Here is a 26,372-nt window from a genome sequence, read left to right as displayed (position 1 = left end):
GAATTGTCTGGAATGATCCAGAATGGAACCAGATGATATTTACCCAGTGAATCCTTGAATCCTCTATGTCTCTTGAAACAAGAATTTGAAAGTGGCTTTGCCGTGAGTCTCTACTACTAAAGTCATAGTCCCCATGTGCAGCTACACACTGAGCTGCAGTTCTGTCTACTACAAGAATGGCCCTATAGAAAGTGGGAGGAGTGAAAGACAAGCTAGCAGATGGCACGGCCATAGATTCTTTCTGGAACCTTCCTGTAAAGTACTACAGTCCTGAGAACTAAAATAATTCTATATAATCGTTGCCAAATTAATAATAAGAACAAATAAAAATTCCAAGTCTTAGTACTTCATATATTTTTTCTGTTAAAAATGGGGTAAAAAGTACCCCAAAACAACAACAAAAGCAAAAAAGAAAACCTGACAAAAAAAATGTACAAAGTGTTTTCTAAAGCAAAAATTATATGGAAATTTTTCTTCTCACTTCCTGCAATGTTAAATTAAATAGCTGGAACCAGAGGTACTTTGCAGTCATGTTTGGTAGTATCAGAGTTGTGAATATGATACAGGACATTCAAAAATTTTGTTTGTAGTTGCAAAGCATTGATGCCTTTGCATTAATGACTTTGAAGATCACTGTATGGAAGCATTATATTGTGTGAAACTGAAATATAGGTGACATGAAAACTACATAAAAATTATCCATATTTTCAGCGAAATGCTTTTTTTTTCTTTTTTGCATTGTTCTCTTGTACTGTGCATTTAACTTATCTCATATCTCCTCTAAAATGCATATAAAAGTGTTGAAAAAAACTCTTTAGAGTGCTTTACACTGAATTGATTTTTCTATAGTGCCAAAGACTAGAAAACTAAATCTTGAGATACATCACCTTCCTGGGGTTAAGTAGGTAGAGAATGGTACATTACTAATTTGAGCATGGGCCAGTATAGTTTTTAAATGCTTAGTAGAACAAAGTTTTGATAAAAGATGCAAAGAAGTTTGCAGTTCCAGAGCCTTAACCTTGGAATAACAAAGGTCCTCACTAATCACTTTACTAATCCATGCAGTAGCAGTTTTCTTACCAAGGCATTGTTCCAAAAAGTGGATTCTGTTCAGCATTTCACTCCAGGTCACCAGCCACTGTAGTGCAATCCATGAGGAGATTTATGAACCCCAAAGTGGAACTCCTTAAAGAACAATGTGTTGTTAATCAGTAAGTCACTGAGTGAGCAAATGGGAAATGCTGAAGCTACAGAATTTCTTCTTTCCTGGGATGTGAAAGCCTTGCTCAGTGCATCTTCAAGGATTTACTGGCCTCTCCCCTGAAAGTCTCTTTTTTTTTTTTTTTTTTTTTTTTTTTTTTTTTTTTTTTTTTTTTTTTTTTTTTTTTTTTTTCCCAAAGCAGTGCTGGTTACTTATTTCAGATAGGGCTGGATGTAGATACAAGGTGAAGAGTGGACCGTGCAGCCCACAGAGTGCTGATGGGCTCAGGTCCATCCCCAAGGGATACTTTCCTTTCTCTGCTTGAAGAGATTTACTTGTACATCTCTAACATTCAGAAAACTGCTCTGCCTGATGAACTGCTGGGTGTTCTGGTGTCCTCATCCAGCATCCATCCTAAAATATGCCAGAAAAGATGGAACAGCTTTAACAGAGAGAATGTGAGAGTCTCAACCACCACAGAAAGACCAGATAGAACACGGGGTATGGAGAAAAGAGAATGACTTAAGAAAGTCAAAGGCATAGAATCTTTGTATCCCATAACCTCAGTTATTGTGTAATGTGATGTTCAGCATTTCAGCCTAGACTAGGATTCTGGCTATGTAGAGAAATCCACACAGCTCCTCTATAGCACACAGGAGACTTAGGCACCCTGAAGTAGGTATTAGAGAAAGAAAAGGGGAAAGAAAAAAAGGTCAACCAAAATCAAAGACAAGTTAAAAAGATTCTTACTTGCACAGGCCACTGCTCCTCTGTAGGGAAGATGGATACTTATTCCAGTTAAGTTTGAAAAACCATTGGAAGCCTCAGCTGTCAGATGTGTGAGTTGAACAGAGGTATGGTTTGTTCAATAAATCCCAGCCATTGGGACTGAGGAATATGTAGTGCTGTGGATCTTGAAAGAAATGTATGAATATAAGATATATTTTACCTTGGCCTGCTCATAGTGTCAGCAGTGTTGTTTCCTAAATGTGCAGAGAACTAAGGCTTTAAATGTTTGGGGAACTCCACGAAAGAAATCTCAGTCTTGTTTAGGTGCCTCTGGCTTCAGGTAGCAGCAGAATAAGGATAAAACATGTTTCAAAATAATGTAGCTAATCTCATTTAGATACCCTAGTTTTGTTTTCCTAATCCAGTCCAAAGCTCCAGATTCCATTTTTGTCTTAAAAGAAATGAGTGCTCTGTAATTGCATAAGTATGAGATGTCCAAACAGTGTAAGTGAAATAATGTGTAAGAAATAGGCAGCTTTTTATCCAGCTGAAAAATTCAAAACTGAGCATGAATACTTCCCTGCTGAAATAGGAAACAATTTTGCAGCTGTGCTAAATCATGCCCAAGATAGCAATTTTCTGCATGTATTTGGGAAGTGAATACTGTCACAATGATATTCCTAACAGAGAGAAAAAGTATGTGATGGAAATTGTGACAATGATGGTGAGTGGTGACAGTGAATTTACCTCCAAACGTGGTAACAGTGAATTTACCTCCAAACTCAAGATAACATGGAATTAGGACAGGTACTGAGAAGATATGAGATAGAAAAATCCAAGCATATTTAACATTGTCTTCAGCTATTTTCAAGTTAATCCACTTTTAACAAGCAAGAAAGTACTTTAAATTTTACTGATATTCTTTTCACTTGTACAGTATTAAATATGTCATAGGTGCATGTTACTCTAACATGATATTCAGATCAATTACATTCTTGATACAAGTTTGAGAAGTATGTCAGAGGTGTTTGAGTCTGTGTTCTGTAACAGGAAAATTAAACTCAGTGAACATACAAGAGCTAGAAAATCTGTGGAATCTTGCTCTGTAAGTTAAAATACCTTGCATGCTGAGGAAAAAAAAATTCATTCTGTAAATCTATCTTGCCTTTATAATGGAAGATACATTTTGACCTGCTGAAGTATATTTCTTGTGTGCCTACTAAAAGTAGTTCCAGGGAACCTGTACATGGCTTTCAATGCTGCGTGCTTCCAAAACTGCCAGGACACCTTGGTCTTTCTCAGAGTCTACATTTTTCTGTAATTAGATAATGGAAAGCAAGATATGGAAGTGGAGAATTGAAGTTACAGGCACATCAGATAGCAGTGAGCAATTTATCAGGCAGTACATTTTACCTCATTTTATAGAATCATAGGATATGCTGAGCTGGAAGGGACTCATCAAGATAATCAAGTCCAACCCCTGGCCCTTCACAGGAAACCCCAAGAGTCAACCCTGTGCCTGAGAGTGTTGTCCAAAAGCTTATTGAATTCTGTCAGGCTTGATGCTATGACCACTTCCCTGTGGAGCCTGTTTCAGTGCTCAAACACCCTCTGGGTGGAAAACTTTCCTGCTATCCAATCTTAACCTTCCCTGACTTAGCTTTATGCCATTCTCTTGAATTTTGTCATTGGTCATGAGAGTGAAGAGATCAGTACCTGCCCTGCTGGTACTTCCCTTATGAGGAAGTTTTGACAGGTTTTACTTCTCTCCACAGTAAACACTGAGAAAATATGTAAATACCCACAAGAGCAAACACACACTGACATTAAGTTTATACTGACATTTGTTTGAAGTCTCACCCTTCAGTGGTATTATAAACTGAAGTGCAATGTTGTTAAATTCAGGTTGAAATAAAGTCTCAGTTATGATCATATATGTGCATGTGTTTGCCTATGTAAAAATTAACATGAGAAGAGTGTGATTGTTTGCAGGAAAGAATGAAGTTTGTTTTGTTTAAAGGAGCGAATTCACAGATTCTAATGTCCCTTCACATGCTGTGTGTGATAAACATTCAGCTTATATTTCCAGGAACAATAAAAATCATGTACTACTGCTCAACATAGGAATTATTTTTACATCTCCCCATGCCAGTGAGTCTCTTGTAAGTTAATCTCACCTCTCATCAATTTTTCACCAGCTCCACTCTGATGTTGATAAAGGAGACGGTTCCATCAAATACATCTTGTCAGGCGAAGGGGCGAGTTCCATTTTCATTATTGATGAGAACACGGGGGACATTCATGCCACAAAGAGGCTGGATCGGGAGGAGCAGGCCTACTACACACTGAGAGCACAGGCACTGGACAGGCTCACCAACAAACCCGTGGAGCCCGAGTCCGAGTTCGTCATTAAGATTCAGGACATCAACGACAACGAGCCAAAATTTCTGGATGGTCCCTACACTGCTGGAGTTCCTGAGATGTCTCCTGTGGGTAAGTCCAAAACACACTGTTGGTGTTGTGAGAAATTTGTTCCGATTGCCTTTTTAAAAATTTCATTATTTTTTACTAAGTTACTTAATTATCTATGAGGCACCTGCAACAGTTAGATATTTCATGACTTAACTGGAAATAACATGCTAGATTAAGTTTTTCCCCTTTTAAAAATGTTGTGAAACTCAAATAGCTATGCAAGGATTCAGATAACCATTTTATGGTGTATTTCTCATTCCAGGGCCCAGAGGCTTTGTTTTATAATTCCCATTAACAGTAATAAGTTTCACACCTATGTTACGGTACTCAGAGGTTATAATTTATAATTTATAATTTCATTCAGATAAGGTCTGCCCATAAAAAACTCTTCAAATTCCTTCTAGTGAATAGCATAATCCTTTTTGTAAGTTTTGCACATTTTAGTAAAGTTTATTGGATATTTTTTTCTTACACTGAAATACCATTTGCTGAAGAATTTATGTCAGCAGCAGGAACTGGGGTGCAATCTGAGATAGTTCAAAGTTCTACTGAAATCAGAAAATAATGGGTCCAGATCTTTGTTGGAAACGAAAAAATGCTTATTTCTGAATTTGAATTAGGGAAGAATTTCAAAATCAAACCCACTATCTCTTTATTCTAAAGTGACCAAATGGTCATCCATTGTCAGGTGCCACTGTTCCTCTGAAAGCTTTGACTCTTTCAGACCAGATTAAGGCTTGGCCCAGAGATGTTTTGGGAAATGTTACTTAAGATGAAATTATATATGCAAGCACAAAAAAGCCCAAGCCAAACCAAACCAAATCAACCAAACAAGTAAGCAACCAACCAACCAAAAAACAAACAAAACACCAAACCAACAAACCAAAAAACAACTTTCTTTACTGCAATTATGTATATGGGAAGGCTCACTTCAGTTTGGGAGAGTTCTGTGATGATTGAAATAAAGATTTTCTTTGCTTGACTGATTTTAAACCATGTTAAAATGTGCTACTCTTACAGTAAGGCTGTGCATAAAATTTGCTACAGTTTCCTCAGTATGATCTCCCATGGTTTTGAATGTTAAACAATGCATCTAAATTGGAGCTGGAGAGAGAGAAAAATAATCTACCCTGCTTAAGTGCCCTGCAGGAATCAGTAGCAAACATTGCTTATATATTTGAAACTCAGTTTAAGAGTCCATAGAAGATAAGCAAAACATTGCTAATGAGTTTTCTATACATTTATTTTACTAAGCAGTGAGCATAGACAATATTTCTCATTGATACTTGGCGTTTGCTCATTGTCACTCAAGCACTATGTGGCTGGCTGAGGAGGCAATATTAGTCTTGGAAGGAAGACAGACACCACAGCTTTTGGAGAGTAACAGGGAGGAGATGAAGTTGTGATATACTGCTGGGAACTTTTTGCTTCTAAAGTTTGAAAAAATCTAGACAACAGATAATCTAAGACTGGAAAACCTAAATAATCCACTTCAAAAATATGTTGTCTTAAAATACATCTCTTTTTTCCTTCATTAAGTTGCCCTTTTATTTTAGAATGAGATTATTTAAGATGTAACACGCATCAACTATTAGATTTTTTTTCACTTTTGTCTTATGACCTGAAAAGAAATTTTCTCCATATTTCACTTTTGCACTTATCACCTCTGTCTTTTCTTTCACTGGCATATTGATGTACAGACAACTACTACAGATATATCTGAGGTTTACCTACACAGGCAAATCCATGCCTCTACTCCTTCCTATGCTCCATTTGTTCCAAAAATACATTGGAAATCAATCAATGGGGAGTGCACTGTATGCAGTGGAGAATATACAAACTGTTTTTCAAAATGAGCTGCTTTGCATATTTTGTTGAACCTTTGCATCACAAAGGAGTAAAAGAAATTCTCCCCCATGTGGACCATACAACACCAAATGTATTCTCAATTCAGGTGAAGTACTATCCAAAATCATTAATAGAGATTTGCACACTCTCTGAGGTTTGTGTCACTAAGGGTGGTGTCACATTCATGAACTTCCTTAAAATTCACATTTTAAACATCTTCAAGGTTAGTATCACACACCTACCAAATACTGCATTGTCACAGAGCTAAGGATTGCCATGAAATTCCTTTGCCACACTTTCTTGCATTTTGTCTTACATAGTTACAGCAATTCATACTTTATTCATATAGCATAATTTTTAATTAATCACCTAGAGCATCCATGAAATATTAAGGAGATACAAAGTATCTCTCTCCTGTTTTGTTTAAAATTATATCCATGACAAGGATTTTTAATTGGATATTAAAGGAAATGAAAGAGATCACAGGATTATAAAACCAAATTAACTATAAATCTAGGAAAACTATAACCTTTAACCTCCAGGCTGGTTATGCAAGTATAATGTTTCTGTATTTTATTTGACAAATATTTTTGGACATTATCTAAGGCTAATTGAAGTCAATATCTTCTTTTATTTGAAATGACTTCAGGTCAGGTTCAAATTATATTTGGGTCAGGCCCAATTATATTGATTATTCTGCACAGAGTAAATATCTTGATGGGTTGTAAATCTGTTCATGACAAAACTGCCAAAAATATGGCTTATTTGAAAATCATAAGGATTTCTTTTTGCTGTAATTTTTTCAAAGTGTGTCTGGTACTTAAAAAACTGAGTAGCATTACATTTCAAATAAAAGCATACTGGTCTGCTTGAGTTATAGCCAGGGGAAGTAGGGGTGAGAATTCCAATGCCCAACATAATTTTTGGTTTGTTTAATCTTCTCTGGTCTCTAGCCATATCAGCAGCCTTGCTTGTTACTCAGCACAACAAATATCTTTCTTATCATGCTTATTACCCCTGACTGACATGGATAGAAATATCTGGATTATATAAAAAGGAAAGAAAGCAAAAGCACTCTATCAGGCTTAAATCTTTGATACACTGTGTAGTGGGCTTTGAGATCCTGCATGAACTGTCTCTCTCCAGCACAAACCTCCTCTGCTTTCCTCTGTCTGACTTTACTGCTTAGCTGGGACCATTCTTGAGATTTTTCACCAAATGAAAACAACATAATGAGACTGTGGGAGGGGAGGGAGGAGGTGAAGACGATCCTGACTCTCCCCTTTCACACTCCTGGTGGGAAAGGCTGTGGAGGTGTTGCTGCATCAGCTGTGGGTGAGACAGTGGTAGAAGCATAAGAAATACCATAAGGTACTGAGCAGCACCAGTCTGGATTGCTATATCTAAGGATTATGCAGGAATTCTGGATAACTTGATAGTAAAAGTGTTTAATGTTTTCAGCAGCAGCTGATACCATGTAGAAACGTGATGCCATAATGGACTCATTTTATGTGTTAGACATAGTACACATCCTTAATTGATATAAATTAATACTTTTAATAACTGCCTTAAAGCTCTATTTTCAATTTGTAAACGCGGCTAAAATTAAATTGATAAGAGTTTGTGCAATTTCAAAATAAGGCATTTGCTAAATAAATCTAGTTTTAGTAAACAGTTTTCTTTTGAATGATCTCACAAATATTTATATAAAAGTCACAGAATCATTTCTCATAAAACATTATTTCAAAATTTGCACAAAATATACTGCAAGTTAATTGCAAGCTTTCTAAAAAGTTCTATAGAGGTTTTTAAAATAATACACTTAGAGATTCAAAACGGGTCCCCTCGAAGGATCTCCAACTCAAATTTCAGCCATCAGTTTAGCTTTTTCTCTTCCTATCATAGAAAATGTCAATCTCTGCACTGTGTCAGGAACATTGTTGAACCTTGACTTGGCTAAATTTAAACACAAATAACATTCTAAATTCTAGGTCCTTTCTGCAAATATCCTCTGGTCCTTCTACCCTAATATCAGTATAAATAAATTCTAAGAGTACTGCAAATTATTAATCTCTACCAATATCTATTAAATATTATGTTACAAATTATCTTGAAAATTTTGGAAAATAAAACCAGAAACCTGTGCCAGTCCAGAGAATTAAATGTGTTGCTAGCTACTATAAAAAAAAAGATTAAAAAAAATAAAAAATTCAGTGGAACACTTTGATAAGCAGCACAGATTTTTTTTCTCAGTACTTGTTACAACTGCTGAATAAGTTTATGAAGTTGCTACATGGAGAATTCTTTTTAATGAACTGATACTCAAGCTTTGTTAAAAAGACAACTGTAGAGAAAAATAATTTTAAAGGAATCCATATCTAAAAGAAAAAGCTATTTTTAAAATAAATAGAACAAATTTATTTTTTCAACCCATAAAAAATACACAGAGTGTAAGTAATATTTTAAGTTATAGTGGAAAAGCTGCTGTTTATATAAAGTTAGTAATGAAATTTTGGGGTAGGGTCAACATCCTGTCTACACTAGCATTCCAGGGCTGTGAACAATGACTAAAATGTGGCTAAACAAGATTTATTGGAACACATAAGATTTATTGTTGGATGGGATAAAGGTGTGGTAACACTTTTTCGACTGTCCCTGATACCCATAAGTCCTAATCTTGGATGCAGGTATGACAGCTGACTGTCTCTGCTAGAGGCAAAGCTTCCATGGATATAAGGAAGACAATTTCAGTGCAGGAACACAAACTCTTCTAAAATGATGCACTTGGGACTGCGATGCAACTGCTCATTTTTCTTCACAATTTTAGATTTATTTACTATCCATAAGTGTCCCCACAGCTTTAGGTTTTGGGCTTTTTTAAAAGGGAGGTAGGTGTTTTAATTTGACATCAATCCATTGCAGAAAGATTAGGACAGCAGTGCATGGCAATTATCATACTCTAAAGGAACTCCTGTTCTTCAAGAGCAATCTGCTTCTTCTGGAAAAATCTATGGAAACCCTCAAATACAGATATTTCTTTGCATTTTGTTTCTTTGGAACAGATTTCCTACACATAGGACTTTTCACACAGTTAAAATACCTTCTGTTATCTTGCATATTCTTAAAAAAAAAGTGCAGAAATCTCCTTCTCAGCATGGGGCTTCAGAAGCTCTTTTTTTTTGGTGTGCAATTAGTAAAGAAATAATGACAATAGCATGGGTTTCAGATCTTTCCCCCACTGATGTTTAGAAGAAGTTGATTAACACAGAGGGACTAGAAAAGTATCATTGTTTTTAGTTACTGACTGCATTTAAATGGAATTATCACAGAAAGATATGATGTTACAATTTCTACTTAAAAATCACCCTTTTCTGAAGGATTCATTTGTTTTAGGAGAGAGAAAATCAAATTCAGATAATGACTTTATTCATCTCCTGGAATGTAGAGGGTTTGTTTGCTACATCAATAGATTTTTACAGCAAACAAGCACTTCTTAACTTGCAGCATTAAAAAAAGTGTCTCTGCTGAGATTGCAGAGTTTGCAATTTCTTTGATCTTGTATTGGTCTGAGGCCCTTGAAAGCAGCAAGAGCAGGGGGCAAAGATGTAACTGAGTGTGAAGTTTATAAGCACTTTTGCCAATATTTGCAGACATTGTAAGCTTCATTGTCAGGGCTTAGTGACTTTGTAAGTGTGGTAAGCCTGGCTTTCACAGAGAACACAGGATGTCAAAGAGTCATTATGATACCCTTGTTCTCAAAAGCTGCATAGATTTTGGCTAGATTAAAGTAGGTGTCTGTATGAAATTACATTATAGAGTAATCTGTAAAATCAGTTTGACACACTGAATCAAAGCTCTTAGTTACTGGTGAACAGAAAATAGATAAATGATAAATGACTTGATGGATTAACTACCAATTTTCATTTTAAACTTTCCATTTACTTAATAGTTGCACGGGAAATTTCAGGTTGGGAAGAACCTTTTCCCTGTCCAAAAATATTAGACAGGTCACAAGAGAGAAAAATTGCATTTAAATAGAATTGCAACCATGCTACTTTGTCATGGATACTTCAGGAATAGAGATCAGGAATGTGGGCTAACTAGGCCATAACCTGAATAAATTTATCTTACAAGTGATAATTTCTGGTCAGAATTCTTTCAAGCAGCACCCATCCTTGATTCCATTTTATGGAGGGCTGCACTTAATCCTCTCTCCAAACTTTCAGCCTAGTCCCAGGCTCCATTTATGATGTTCTACTTAACTGAGAATCAAAAAGATGAGGAAAACAGATGAAACATATACTATATAAGATGGATTTCAGAACTTCTTCCCATTTCCTAAAAATTCCAAATTAAACTGACCAGAATATTATTTAAGTTCACCCTGGTGACTTGTTACTCCAGATTGTTCTTAAAAAGTGATTTCAAGACTTGCTGGTCTCATTTTCACAGTTCAAAAACATGACCTTTCAGAAAATGAACTGTGTTTAACAAATGCTTTTCTCTGATCATGGGTCTAAATAAAGTCTATCAAGCAGTCTGATCTTCTCTTGAAGACCTTTACTGGGCATCTATCAAATTGCTACAATATTAATTTGCAATCTCACCTTCAGATGGGTCCCTGGCCTGTTCAATGGAAGGTCTGAATGCTCCAGTGAATGCTGTCAGTGAGAAAAAAATAGTCCTTTCTGCATATCAAAGGATGGCAACCATGGTCAAAACCTTGGTTCCCAAGTGTTCTTTTTATTCTGTTCTCAGCATAAACCATGAAAGCTGTTGTCTAGAACAAAAAAATAGGAACTGACATGGAGAACATAATGAATAGAAGCTGGATGCAGAATGAGGTCCTGACAAAATATAACCTTCTTGCTAGCCAGTTAGAAATTTTGCTTTCTTATTCCTGTCAACATAGAGCTATTTTTTGTTTCTCAAGTAATCTTTATGCAATAGATTTCCAAAATTGATATTGCAGGTATATTGAAGGAAATCAGTATTGCAGATTGCTGAAAGAAATTACCGTTTTTTTTAAAGGAATTTAGAGAGAGTTTTCAAGAGGTTTCCTCTGAGCTGAGAAAGAAACTCTTTATCCATCTCTTTATGAAGCAAATAGTTTTATAGGCTAACAATATTTTTATGTACATTTATCAAAATTTGTAAAACATATATATGTATTGTGTATTTGAGACATTACAATTTCAACTTGCAGACTTCTCTTGAAAGGAAAACTAATATTACTGCATTTCATACTCAAACAAACTTCAGGCTTCACCATCATTATACAGAAATTTTGCTGCCATGTCCTCCACCAACAAAGGGCAGAGATGAAGAGGAGGAGCAAATGAGTGAGATGGTTTTTACTGCTGTCAGTCAATGCCTGTGACTATTTGGGAAGATGAAATTCTGCAATAGCTTATACTACTAGTTTAGAAATAGAACCTGATACACTAAACAGAATCAGCATGGAAATGATGAACAGTTGTGACAAAGCCACCTCACACTGTTCTAGATATGTACTGGCACAGCATACTGAGTAAGTGTAGTTCAGATTTTTCTATCTTTCATGTGCAATAGTCCCTCAAACATTTTACAGGTACCTCTGTGGTTCAAGTGACAGCCACTGATGCAGACGATCCTACGTACGGCAACAGTGCTCGAGTGGTTTACAGCATATTGCAAGGACAGCCCTACTTCTCTGTGGAGCCCAAAACAGGTAAAGTTACATAAACCCTTTGCAGCAATGCTGAGAAAATGAAGAAGATGTGCATTAAAACTTGCTAGGAAGTTATTAGTATGACCTCTTGGTTAATTGAATACATTTGGGTTTTGTTGATCTTTTAATCTTATTCTTTAGAACAGATTATGAAAGCCACACATCTGAGCTATGCAATAAACAGGCTTTGCTGGAATATAATTTATTGTCTTTTCAATGTACCAGTTGCTTGGTCAGCTGCCTGTTTTCATCTCTCTTATCAGTGAAGATTTCAAAATTCATTGAACATTTTTTTTAGATTTCAGACATATCTAAATGTCACATAGCCAGATTCCATAGGAATAAAGGCACAATTACTCTGCATTCTACTTCTCAAACTAAAGTTTTGTTATGGGAAATGAATCCCTTCTTTATTAATTTAAAGAAGAAAACACTGTGCTTTTTATGTTTACCAGATATATTTTGCTGCCACTTTCAAAACATATTACTGGTGAAACTTTGTTTTACAATTTTCTAGAAATTTTGTGAATATATTTAAGCCATAAAAAAATACAACCTTTAATCCTCTGCTAGTCTAATAAATATTTCTCATTCTGCTGTATCATTACAAAAAGCAGAAAAGTATTTTCTTACTCTGCTCATTTCAGCTTAGTGCTTGAGCCTTCATTTATGACTACAAATAGAAGAGTTATAATCTTCATTTTGGATGTAACCAAGCTGAGACAAAAGAGAGGAAAAATATTTACCCTTTTTATCATAAACAACCTGTGATGTGAATCAGACCTGAATCCAAATTTTATGAACAAAAGGTCGCACTCTATTTAGCAACATCTAAATTTGTTGAAATAAGTGCTATAATTATCTTCATATTGCAACAGATCCATGCTCAGCAGGGATATATAGCATTGTCCTTTTGCATACAAAGATTTATATGATTTATAGTTGTTTTCTCTCTGCTTCTCCCTCTCCATGTGTGTTTCTGTAACATGTATGTTGTGATAATAACTGCAGGCAGCCCTTGAAGAGTAATATGGAAGTTTCTGCTAAATAAATATCTTGAAGAATTCAGACTGAAAAGTTTGCATACATTTTCATCCCTTTGATGTGATACTCAAATTTCCTGGGTTCATGACAGCTTGTTTCCAAATTACTAGATAACTTTGCCTGGTAATTTAACTATGACAGAAAAAAAAGCATGATAAGAAAAGCAAGGTAGAAACAATAACACTATTAAATTGTATATTAATGGTATTTTACATGTTTTGTAAAATGGGTAAAATAGTGCCAGGCAGTCTGTTTGTGAAATAAATGTTTCCAACTAGAGATGATTAATGGCAAGTCCAACATTCATAGGGGAAAAAAGAAATAAAACTCTAAGCAAACATTCAACAAATAGCATATGAAGAGAAATGTGTCCCAATGTGCCTCTTCTTTATTTAGTTTGTTTATGTTTCTTTTACTGCTGACACTAAGTGCTGGAGGAGCAAATGGCTGCCTCTCTGGAAATCAGGGTTAGCAGCTGTACTATGTACTGAGCATGAAATATTCATAAAATCATCATATTTTGAGAAAGCATATTTATTTTTTGATGTATATCAGCATAGCTGAAAGGATTAAACATGGAATTTTCTTCTAGTTTTTATTTCATGTCAATTACATACAAATTAATTAATTATGCAGATCATGAAATGGACATAACAAAAATACTTCAGATATTTAAATACTTCATTAATACATTAAAAAAAAAATCTTGATTTTGCCAATGATTTAGAAGTGGACATTGATAAACCCGATATATAGCAAAATAAGACAATTTCATAAATCTGCAAAGTGTGGCATGTTATCAGTATTGGCAAGAGTTAATGTCTTGGATGGGCATTCAAAAGATATTGAAATGAATCTTGACATTAGAATTTTAAAAATGAATGCAGAATATTCTGTTCTTAGTAGCTCTAAAAGAATGTGAAATCAAATACAGATTACATCTTCCAGGGAAGTAAGTGTTACCCAAGACATTATGAAGACTAGTTCAGGCAGAAGATACTTGAAAAAGTCATGCTCAGCATTACCCAGTGAATCTAGTACTAAATAAAAATTGGTGGGTTTGGTCACTATTTATAATAAGATTACAGTATGTCTGTGCAACTCCTAGTCAAAACCTGTTATATTAGTGATGGAATTAATTCATTTCACTCTTGCTGCAATTACTGAACTCCTGTCACCTTTCAAAGACAAACTCAGCTTCCACAGCAGCATATTTTTGTTTGACACCTTGTCTTTCTGCAGGTGTTATCAAGACTGCCCTTCCAAATATGGACAGAGAAGCCAAGGACCAGTACCTGTTAGTTATCCAGGCAAAGGACATGGTTGGGCAGAATGGGGGATTGTCAGGGACTACATCTGTCACTGTCACCCTGACTGATGTTAATGACAACCCACCCCGCTTTCCACGCAGTAAGTTACTTTGTAAATATCTGACTTGTAATATTATTCCTAAACATCGCTATTTTCTTTACACACTCTGCTATTTCTAAACAGAAAGTCCTTATTTTCCATGTTATATACTTTTTTAAACACTGACTGCCAGACTATCATTATTATTATTATTATTATTATTATTATTATTATTATTATTATTATTATTATTATTATTACTATTATTATTATTATTATTTAGTAAACATTGCTTTTCTTTGCCTCATGCCCACCAGATCAGTTGAAACGAAGTGATGTACAGCAGCAGGGACATTTATTAATGTATTTTACTTCTCCTCTATGAATAAATAGACAAAAAAAATCCTTATATATATATTTAGGTTTTGCCAGTTAGACTTCTGGATTCTTTAATTAGATGCTTAATCCTTGGTATTCATTTGGCATTTTGCTTACAGCGTTTTATAAAGAATTAATTGCCAAAGAGCTGGGAAGTCATCTTCCCTGCGTTTGATTTCTTTGACTAAGGTGGGCCTCCTCCTAACCTAAAGAAAGGAGCACACAGTTCTTTGCTCAAGCCAGAAGAGCTCATTTTTTTCATAGCATTCTGTCTGGAGTGCTTTCTTCTTAATAATAATAAAAAAGAAAAAAATTATGTGGTAACATAGAATGAAAGTAATGTGAAGGATATTTTCATGTTGGCTCCAGCCTCACCTCCAACGATGGAAAAAATAGACCTGCACATAATAGATATTCTGTTATTTCAAGCCACCAACTGCTTAAAATAACAATAGAATAACTGAAGGTATTTTTGAAGGTGAGGATGTCATTAGCTAGAGAATGCACTCTGATACCCTTTTGACAGCATATATATCATTTTGGGCTGAATAAAAAAAAAAGCTAGAATTCTCAAGATGGTGCACTTGCTGTTAAATAAATTAGTATATATGTGTTTCTAGTGATATTCAGATTGTGAACTGCCTAATCAAAATATAAAGCTATAGAATAGTAAATTTTTATGTTGATATTATCTACTTACTTGCTTTTCTCTTTTCTGGAAAACAAAGTAAATCTATCTGTATTTTCAGGGACTCACATCATGATTTGCATTTAAGTTGTAATTTTTTTTTTCATCTTTACCTTATTCTCTTGTAATATTAAGATGTTATGCCTGTTGTACTTAGAGTCTGTCCCAAAGAAAATCAGCAAAAAAGGGCAATTCTATTTCAAAACTGAAGAATATATCCTCGTAGACTGAGCAAATATTCAGGCACATGATTTAAAGGAAGGTAGATTTAAGAAATCTAGATTTATTTTTAATTTATTTTTTTGCTTTCAGTTTCAGAAGATTCTGAATTAATGAAATTTTTAAATTTTGCAGGATCATACCAGTATAATGTCCCAGAGTCCTTGCCAGTGGCTTCTGTTGTGGCCAGAATAAAAGCTGCAGATGCAGATGTTGGACCGAATGCTGAAATGGAGTACAAGATTGTGGATGGTGATGGTTTAGGAGTATTCAAAATTTCTGTTGACAAAGACACCCAGGAGGGAATCATAACTATTCAGAAGGTGAGTCTGATTTTACCCATTGATTCTGTTTTGAACTCTTCAAGATGATGGCAGGTAATGAGAGTATAAACTTTAGTTTATAAAAGCCTTGTCTGCTGTAAATATTTCCATTGGTATGATTAATCTTGACTTCACTCTGAGATTTTGAGGTTTTTCATGACTTATGCTGAAAATTATTCTGCATTTTCTTTGACAAGACCTGCATTTTTGTAAGGAGGGTGTTTTAAAGCTCTGCATTTGAATGGGGATTAAAACTTTAGTCTCATTTGTCTATGTATTAAATAGTAGAAAATGTTAAAATGTATCTTGCAGAAAAAACAGAAGCTCAAAAAAAAAAAAAAAGGATCCTGAAATGAACCTTAAAAATAATTATCTAAATGTCTTTGGCTGAGGTAATATTATTCAGAAAGCATATATTATTAATTTAAAACTATGTAACACTAAAAGTAGTAGGTTTGCAAGATCATGTATTATTAAAAAATGCTATTTTAAAAAATCCTGGAAATTTAAAATAAGTATTTTTTTTCCTCATTACTTTCTGCATGTGCAGTTAGAAAATATTATGAAATTGAAAAATCACGTTGATGCAAAATTATTAAAACTAAGATGTCTTACATTGCTGCAACACATTTTAGACTATCCTTTTAAAAAGGAAAAAAAGGGTTGAAATATTTTTCAAGAAAATTTAAATTTTTTGAACAGTAAAAGAAATACAACACCTTAGAGGAATCTCTCATATTATTTCCTATCCTTAATGTGTGAATGCTTGGCAAGGTCCCCATGCCCTTTGTTATGGAAAGGGTGGTATTTCACAGCCTGGAGTTCCCACACAGAGCTCAACCTGCAGCTCCCACTGCAGCTTCTTACCCAGGTACCTATACTGAATGTATTCCTCACCAATTTAATATCCTTGAAATGTGGGAATGACTTGCCATTTTGGAATACATGTAACTATATTTCCAAACAAGGACCAATGTTTGGACTAAATATTATTCTGTAACAGATTTTTCTTCCCTATATATTCTTTAATTTCTATAAATTCACCTGTTGACTGGGGGGCTTTTTTGTCTTGTTGTGTTGAGGTTTTTTCCCTTCTCTGGTGTATCAATTTCTTCTTCAAGCAATACAAAGCTTCAGTTGTATTTCTCCTTTGAAAGAAGTTAAGACTACAAGATGTTGCAAAGCAATGGGTGACTTCTCTGATGCCCTTAACCCCTGTTGAGAGCTGGTAATCATCCATAGATGTCACAACAAATGAAGTATATTCACCCTTGAAAGATCATAATATGTGTAATGTGAATCATCTTTTTCAAGGGAAAAAAACACCCATCTTAGGCTTTTTGCAAAATGTACTTTTGTTTAGCATGTTTGAAATACAAGTGATGAAAAGTTAGTAGTTTTTTTTGTTCAACAGCCAAATTCAGTGTGTCTCCTTCAGTTTGTTCATTTAAAGTTTTTGGGCAAGGATTTGGGAAAAATGTGCCTATCCTGGAGATAGAACATTTACCAGTGTTACAATGAGCAACACTGAATCAGTCAGGGTCTTAGTGACCTAATATCTGGTGAGTTCATTTCCAATTTTTTAGCATGGTTATGCAGTCATGATATTTATTCCTGGAGTATCCTGATTTCAGTGCTATACAGTAGACCAAATAATGCTTGCTATTTCTATAATCATTTTAGCTAGAGAGCTGTGATGTCTGGAAAGGCTGACCTGGAACAGAAACTAAACAGGCTAAAACCTAAATCATCAGCTGAACTGGAATTTTCACTATTAAATATTTGTCCAGAGAAGTGCTCTATGAAATAGCTGTTGGACTATGTTAAAAAGGTATAAATTGTTGACCTGATCAAATAGTGTAATCTGTTAATAATTTTAGTACATAAGTACTGCTATATTTTGACACAAGGATTCAGACTTCTTTGTCTGCAACATTAGGACTTTTCTCTAATTTTCCTGCTATTTTTGACTTATTTTCCTCTGTGTGGTAGGTAGTCCTTGGCTAGTGCCACATGCCCACCAAGGCAGTCTTTCACCCCCTCTTTAGTGGGACTGTGAGAAAATAAGGTGGAGAAAACCTCGTGGTTCAAGATAAGAGTAGTTTGAAAAAGCAAAAAGGTTACGTGCATGCCAACAAAATGAAAAAACAGATCTTATTCATTATGGAGATGCCCAGCCACTTGCTGGGAAGAAAGGCTTCAATTCAAGCAGCAGTTGCCTCACAGGGCAAAGGTTGTGAATAAAAAATGCCCAATCCCCCCACTCTATCCCCCTACCTTTCTCTTAGGTTTTATATCAGAGAACATGCCCTATGGCATGGAATATCACTTTGGTCAGTTTGGGTCCTCTGTTCTGACTGTGTTTCCTCCCAAGATTTTGCCCATCTGTGTGGGAAATGTTGGAGAGACAGCACTGATGTTGTGCCAGCACTGCTTGGCAGTAGCCAAATAACTGGCATGTTGTCAATACCTTTCCAGCTAGCAATGCAAAGCACAGCACTGGTCTGCTGCGGGGAAAATTGACTGTCTTTCACCCAAACCCAACATACTCTGATATACCCAAAGGTAAGGGCCACCTCCCAAAACTCAGGATACTCTTAGCTTTTTATTTTTACTCCAGAGAACCTTGTGCTTTGCTCAGTGCTGAAAGACCCTCCCTGCCAGCCCTGAAGATAGCATTGTCTAGGACAGAAATGAGGAACTGACGATCCAGTGCCTTTCAGGCCACTATACTGTTTTCTGGACAATAAATTGAATTAAAGATCATAAATAACTCATATGCAGGTCAAGTGGGTTTCAGTCAATGAGCCTTACCTGCCAGATCACTATGGAGTCAGGTTATCCGTGCATGATAATGTGTGCTTGCTAGTAAGAAATCAGGGAAGAAATTAAGTTTGTAGCCTGGAATCTGCCTAAAAGTTTTACTGTCCGGCACATGATGTTCTGTACTCCTCTGAGTGCAATTACCTTTCTCCTTTTCATGCCCTAAAACCAGCTGAAGTATTGAGAAACAGCTCAGCCTCAAAATGCATGCCTATCCTTTTCAACTTCTGATTATTGATATGCTCAGATGACACGTCTGGGTACACATCAGGCAGTAAAATGCCAAGGCAAAGACTTATGAAAAGACACGCTTTGGTTCTAAATGCAAATGGGTGCTTCAGTTATGCATACTTCTGCTGCAATTGTACATAAAGCTCAGCAGGCTGGGCATGAAAATCACCGTCAGTAGCTCTGAGCAGCTGAAGGCACTTCTCCATTCATTTTTGTGCTGGGTGTTGTCGGAGAAAGTTTGGCACCTGTTTATCCGAGTTCCACACAAGCTGAGGATTTTGCATTCTGTTTTTAGAAGGATAACCACTTCAAGACAATTTTGAAAGTTGACTTTCTTACTCAAAACTAACACTTCTTTTAGCACATAAGTAGCATTAAATTTTTAAAAAGAGAGGTTTTGTAAGAAAGAAAACTGTAGGAAGAGAAGTGAGATTTAAGAATTCACAGTGTAAAGATGGATTTTTTAGTCTTATTTGTTATTTTTATTCCACAGTATTAATTTTATAGAATATTTTAAAAAAATACACTTAGGGACAAGCAAAAATTGCAGGAAAATTATCTGGTTTGAAATAGGGAGATCCAAATATCATGATATTTGAGAAAAGTGTCAAATGGTTAGGTGTATCTCAAGATTACTGGTGAATAGATTTGAGTGCATTTAATTTTCTGTTTTGGATTGTTTTCCATACCTGTTTGAACATATTTCTTCTCTGTACCCTGCAACAAAGAGATTTCAAAACACCACGAGTCAGTGGAAAGAAAAAAGTGTTTTTACTATTAATAGTGATATTCATTGAAATATATGGAGTGTATTCCTTTCTTTATAAGTCTTCTGCATTGCTAAAAAGACATATCTCTCTGGCTTGCAGTTTATTCAGGATGGATTTTTATCCTAACACTTTGAGAATAGCCCTGTTTTCTGCATAATAGTGATAGTTCTGCTCATTGTTCTTACAGCCATGGAAAAACTAGGGATTATATCCTCCTGAACATCCTAGCACTGCTGCTACCTAGTGCCTAATGTCAGTGTAGATTAGCTACTGGACTAAACCTCAGCTCTAAATAACATTTTGGCAATAGTCTGGCACTCTTGTAATTACTCCCTTGACCATATGGGACCAGACAAGGGAAGAATGCTTTTTCTATGTTTCTATCCATTTGGTCTTTGTCCTTACAAAGAGTAAAGAGTAGGGTTGTACTACCTTATGCAGCACAGCTAAGAAGCATGTGTGCTGTATCACTGTACAGTTTGTGCAGCCATATGGGCTTTCACATACTTGTCACACCTTGTTTTATTTTATCCCAGTTAGGATATTTGAATCAAAATTAAATGAATGAGATAAGTAGTTCACATATTCCAGGAAGAAGCCTAGGTTCCTTCGAAGGAAAAAAATCCACCACCTCCCACTACAAAACTCAAACCAAAATAAACCAATCAAACAAAAACAAATAAACAATCCCCCCCACCCCCCCGCCCCCATTTTTTTTTTTTTTTTAATATTTGGGACAAGGACTAATTTTGTTCATGAATTTATGCATAATAACAGCATATTATGTCTGGGTAGAATTGATTTTTGTAAGATTAGAGAAGCTAAAAGTTCATCTTATGACAAAAGCTAGTAAAACAGTGTTGAACCATTTGGTTACTTGGTTATTGGTACGAAAAAATAAAATCTAGTTTCTTTCGCACAAATCACATTAAGTGATTTCATATGCAAAAAGTGTATTCAGCAGGTATCTACAATGCTACATAAAAAGGTGTAAATCACTTTTAGGCTATTTTCAGCTATTTCATTGCCTGAAATAGGATATGAAAAATTCTAGATGACAAACTTTGACTTTCTTTTTCCTTTGTCTTTCCTCTATCTTCAGAAGTTGTTATAAATAACAAGTGAATGAGGCCCATAAGTAATGTTCTCAGTTTAAGTGAAGGGTGGGAAAGTGGTCAGAAAGCAAATAAGGACTTTTCCTGTAACCTACTGTATTCACACAATTTGTTGCCTAGCACTTTCAAGCCCCTGTGGAAAACTTCCCACTTCTTTATTTACTCACTTTCTCTTTTGTTAAATAATAGCAACAAATAAATTAAAATTTCTCCATTGTCAAATTAAACAGAAGAAATCTTTCTTACTTTTATCCTGTTCAGAGCAGTTCATGTTACAATTCCGATGCTGTAAATAATGTGAGAGTTTGGCTAATCTCAGCACTGTAACACAGTCTCTGTGGTAAATCATAAAATAGAACAGAATATAAGAGAATAGAATCATAAGATAGCAACATTAAGGTTGGAAGAGACCTCCAAATTCATCAAGTCCAATCTTGGATTGAACACCACCCTGTCACTTAAACTATGGTGGCTCTTCCAGTAATTTCTTGAACACTTCCAGGGATGATGATCCCCTGGGAAGTCTGTTTCTATGCTTAAGTACTCTTTCAGTGAAAAAAAAAGTCTTCATGATGTCCTGCCTGAACCTTTACTGGGGACATCTTGTGGCTGTGTGGTCTTGCACTATTCCTAGTTACCTGGGAGAAGAGGCTGACCACAACCACACTACAATCTCTTTTTAGTTAGTTGTAGAAAATAATGTTCCCTCTGAGCCTCCTTTTCTCCAGGCTGAACAATCCCAGTTCCTTCAGGCACTCCTTAGACAACTAATTGTCTACACCCTTCACCATCTCCATTGCCCTTCTCTCTGCACTTTAGCACATCCTGAGTGGGAGGCACAAACCTGGGCACAGGACTCAAGGTGTGGTCTCACCTGTGCCAGGTACAGGGGGCAGTCACTGCCCTTGTCCATCCAGACACACTGGATTTGATACAAGTGATTGGTCTTTTGAGGCACATGTGCTCTCTGGCTCAACACCAGCATTCCCAGCTCTTTTCTGATGGGCAGTTTTACAGCCACCTGTCCCCAGCCTGTAGCACTGAAGGGGGTTGTTGTCACTCAGGCAGAACTCCACACTTTTGCTGTTGAGCCTCAGACCATTGACCTCAGCCCACTGATCCAACCTGTCCAGATGTGTCTGCAAAGCATTCCTGCCCTGCAGCAGATCAATGCTCCCACCCAAGTTAGTGTTGCCTGCAAACTTACTGAGGTGCACTCAATCCACCAAATTATTTATAGATACTAAACAGGGCTAGACTGAGCACTGAGCCCTGGGGAACACCAGTGGTGATGGGCTGGCAACTGAATGTGACTCCATTCACTACCAACTCTCTGAGCCTGGCCAGTTTTTAACTCAGTGAAGAGTGCACAGGTTGAAGCCATGGGCTGCCAAGTCCAAAGTAAAACTAAACTAGATGTGCAAGTTACTTTTAAACCCAATTTATGAAAATGTCCGTCTTATGTGATCTTTTCAGAAAAAAAAAAATAGAGTTGTAGAGTTTATTAAAAGGAATCAGGCATTTATATTTCTTAGAAGTATCTCAAAATTCTTTCTTCGTTCACACTGTGACTCAGTTCTCCATCTGTAGAGTAGGATCAATTCCTTCCTGTGCTTTCATTTGTAATTTACATACTGCTATCAATGATCTGTTAGTAAGGACTCAGATCATTTGCATAACTCAGTTTCACAGTGGTGAGGGTGTTTGGAGAAAAAGCGTAATTTTTCTGCATATATTGGAGTTTTAAAAAATGTGTCAGATTTTCTTCTACAGTAGAAATCTTAGAATTGAAGAAACATTTATGGAAGTAAATGATGATTCATGTATTACAACAGATCCTGAAGAGTCCATGCAAACCTATGTACAATTTTGAAGTGAATTCATGTTGATTTTTGACAGAATCCTGATTGTAATACACATGAATGGAGTCTTGGCTTTGCTTTCTAAGCAAAGAGCACATACAAACCCTTATTTCTTGTGGTTTCCAAAATACTATTGCTAGAAATAGTGTACTAAAGAAAGCATCATGTAAGTACAGATCTCACTTTATCCACAAATTGTTGGCTAAAATGAGACTTCAGTATTATTAATAGCTTAGTATAAAGACATCTAAAGATACAAATATGATGCTCTGTATCCACCTACACTTTTATCAAATATTTGGTACTTAAAGTAGTTATGGTAATTTAATAATTAAAAAAGGCTGCAAGGTATATTTTTATGTATCCTATGTGAGCTTTTGAAGTGTGAGACATGATTCAAGCCAATTGGAAGTCTATGGAGAGATTTTAGTGGGTTTAAGGGGTAGGAGGGGAAGACCAAAATCCCCTAAATACTCTGTAGAGTGAGGGTTGTAATGTCTTAGTGCAGAAAGTGACAAGCATTAAGATTTCCCATGGTAGAGTTCTTGCTCATTTTGCCTTCATTTCTACTCTCAATACACAGCCCTACTACCAAGATCACAAACTGGTATGAATGTTAAAGGGAAAAATAATGTTCTAAAAAATTTTCTCATAGAAATTTTCTGCTAAGAGATTATTTTAAATCCTGAGTTCATTCTAAAAGCAATATTAGTAATTATAAAATGGGGGTGGGGGGAGGAGAGGGTTTATGTATAAGCTTTTGAGTGAAAAGCTATCTTTCGATTACTGTTAACATTTCTTTTTAAATTTTATTTTAGATAGAATTTTTTCTTTCAATTCTGTATCAGAGTTTACAATGTAAGAACTGGAGGCTTCCCTGGTTCCTTTGAGAGACTGTGTGCATTTGTTTGATGTACTGCAGTTTTCAGTATAAAACCTCAACTGGGCTTAAAAATGGGATTTTCACCTCTGAAATGTACATTATTACAAAGTTACCATGCAATAAAAATGAACATTATAAAAACGGGCTTTCTGTGAGTTATAACTTCATATCTAGCCTCTCTATATAGAAGACTTGTTTTGCAATTTCCTTCAGAGAGGATAAAATTCTTATCCCTTAAAAGGAAAAGAAGAAGAAGAAAAAAAAAAAGAAACACAGACCTCACAAAAGGAAAGATTAATGGATCCTGCACAGAATCTAATCAGATAATACTAATGCACAGATATTAATGAAGCTGTTAAGTTCTATTCACAGTACTGAGGGACTGAAGTACACATTGTCCATTTAACCTTCACCATCGATGTAGTGATTTGCAGTCTGTTAACTTGGTGTTCCATCACTGGAATCTTGTGCATTTGTTATAGTAGGAAACAATGAAGGCATGATCCAAAAGCCATTTAAATAATGCTCTCTGTATAACAGACAACAATGATAATTAGACAAGAAGAAACAAAATCAGAAAATCTTTTCCATTCACTTTCTCAGTCTTTCATTAGTGTGTGTATCATGCGATTTCTTCATTATATTAGCTAAGAAATATTGAAATATTTACACCAGTTCAAAAGCTCTTGCATATTAATCATACCATAGATATATTGTTTGTTTTTCCCAGATTATATACTGCCTCAGACTCTGATAGCTATGTATTCCCCACCGGATCTGAAGTTGTATACTTTACAGCAATAGATTGAAGATGACTGTAGCAGAAGACAGGTTCTGCTAGAAAGAACTGAAAATAGCATTTCTGCCACTGCAATACAATCACTTGATATTGTAAAATCCATTAGTCAATCCAGAATTACCCTCTTCTAAACACCAACTGTTCTCAACTGCATGTGTACATAAATTAGATTTTTAAAATTTATTTATTTATTTTTCATTATCAAGGACCCTTATATATTTTGAGTACTGCCAGCAGCATTGGGTACCAGAGGATATCTGAGGGAATGCTAGGGAAGGTTTCATGTTGCTGAGAGCAGATGTTTACTTCTTTCAGTTATTGAGACTCCCTTACTAGTGACTGGTGAAACCAAGCACTCACCAGCTGATATCTTTCCCGGAAAAATTTTGCTACTATCACACTAAGGACCATATGGTGATTTTCTCAGATGTACAGGGCTAAGTTAGAGAAGGTTGAACATGCACTTAGTAAGTAAGGCTGTTTAGAGTATGTATCCACACCACTGTTAGTTTTCCATCCTTTTCCATGCTTTTCTAATGAATGCGTATTTTTGGTGAATTCCCTACTAGTCTAACACTCTTTTATGATAAAGGTCCATATGCAAAAACACTTATTTATTATTCCAATTAATAAAGTTCTAGTCTTTTTTAATCAAAATAGAAACATGGGGGTGCCTTAATTTAAAAAAGTATTTCTTTTTTGCTATGCTAGTCTATTAAAATAAAATTTAAATTGATATAACTTTTCAAATTACATATCTGGTATACATCCTCTCTATAAGAAATCAGAAATTTATGTTTTTTTTCTTTGAAGGACTGTGCTGTTGACATTAGTGTATCAGAAGAAGCTATCTTTTCTGCAGTCTCATGATAAGTTTACATCTGTTTGATTAGGTATCATTGTAATCTCAATCACCCAATTTCAGCAGAAACCCCTCATTAGTGAGGGTTTAATTATTGTGGATAAATTATCTGTCCTTTCTTCACTACATACTTTTGTACATTCTGACTCAAAATATACTGTTTGTGAAAGCGTTGGTGTTTTTTTTTATTGAGGGGAAGTTTTGGTTTTGGTGCTTTTTGGGTTTATTTTTAGTTCCACAAATGCTAGCCTTTTAACTTTGACATTTTTCAGGTTATCATTTCTTTATTTATTATGCTGTTTTATCAGGTTATAGTTTTTAACTAATAGTTTGCTTTTATTAGATAATATGATGTCTTAAGATATTTGTGTGCTTGTTTGTCCTTTCTTTAACCTTGCTGCTCATCTGGTCATATCACTTGCCTAATTCTTATCACTGTAGAATGGAGTTTCTGGAGTTTTCATCATTCCAACATCACATTGCATTTACTTTTATGACTGTGAGGTTGTTTCATACCACATGTATTGTACTTTAAATATGAAACCAAAGTAAAATGAAAAAAAAACTATTAGACATGCTTTACTAATAAATACTGACCAGTACAGGGACCAGTATCCAGACAAACTTTCTATTTCAGCATATCTGTTTTCCAAGAGCTGGGGATACTGCAGCTTTGATTCAATGCAAGAAGTGCTTGCATAATATGAGGATCACATGTATTCCCATTTGGAGAAGCCTTTTGCTGCCACACAGAGTTTGTAGAAGTTCAGTGCCTTTCTGAGTGTGCTGCGCTGCAGTTCATTTTTCATATTTAAATCTAGACTGTTTGCAGCTGTACTGTAGCATCAACATAATCGCTGACTTTAAGATGCTCATTTGGGATTTATCTGACTGCAACTAGATGGAGAACTTAGGCCCTTGTAGGTCAACAGATGTGTGTTTCACCTCTGCTGCTCCTCTGAGTGAATACTGGAATGTTTCACAGATGCTGGAGGATTAATTTGCAAGCACATCTCAGATCCCTGTGATGTATTCAGTAGCAGAACTGCAGAAAAACATTTTTAA

General features: G+C 35.5%; 1 protein-coding gene across 1 annotated transcript in view; it reads left to right on the top strand.

Moving 5' to 3' along the window:
- Window positions 1–26,372, top strand: part of LOC306799111 (cadherin-7) — an 81,042-nt gene that overhangs the window by 35,540 nt on the left and 19,130 nt on the right. The window contains exons 3-6 of the mRNA XM_079299691.1: window positions 4,129–4,423; window positions 11,841–11,960; window positions 14,247–14,414; window positions 15,775–15,962. Coding sequence (XP_079155817.1) covers window positions 4,129–4,423; window positions 11,841–11,960; window positions 14,247–14,414; window positions 15,775–15,962 — 771 coding nt within the window. The remainder of the gene's footprint in view (window positions 1–4,128; window positions 4,424–11,840; window positions 11,961–14,246; window positions 14,415–15,774; window positions 15,963–26,372) is intronic.

This window comes from Erithacus rubecula (genome assembly GCF_903797595.1).
Source record: "Erithacus rubecula genome assembly, chromosome: 3".
Lineage (NCBI taxonomy): Eukaryota > Metazoa > Chordata > Aves > Passeriformes > Muscicapidae > Erithacus > Erithacus rubecula.
This window is presented reverse-complemented; position numbering and strand designations above follow the sequence as displayed.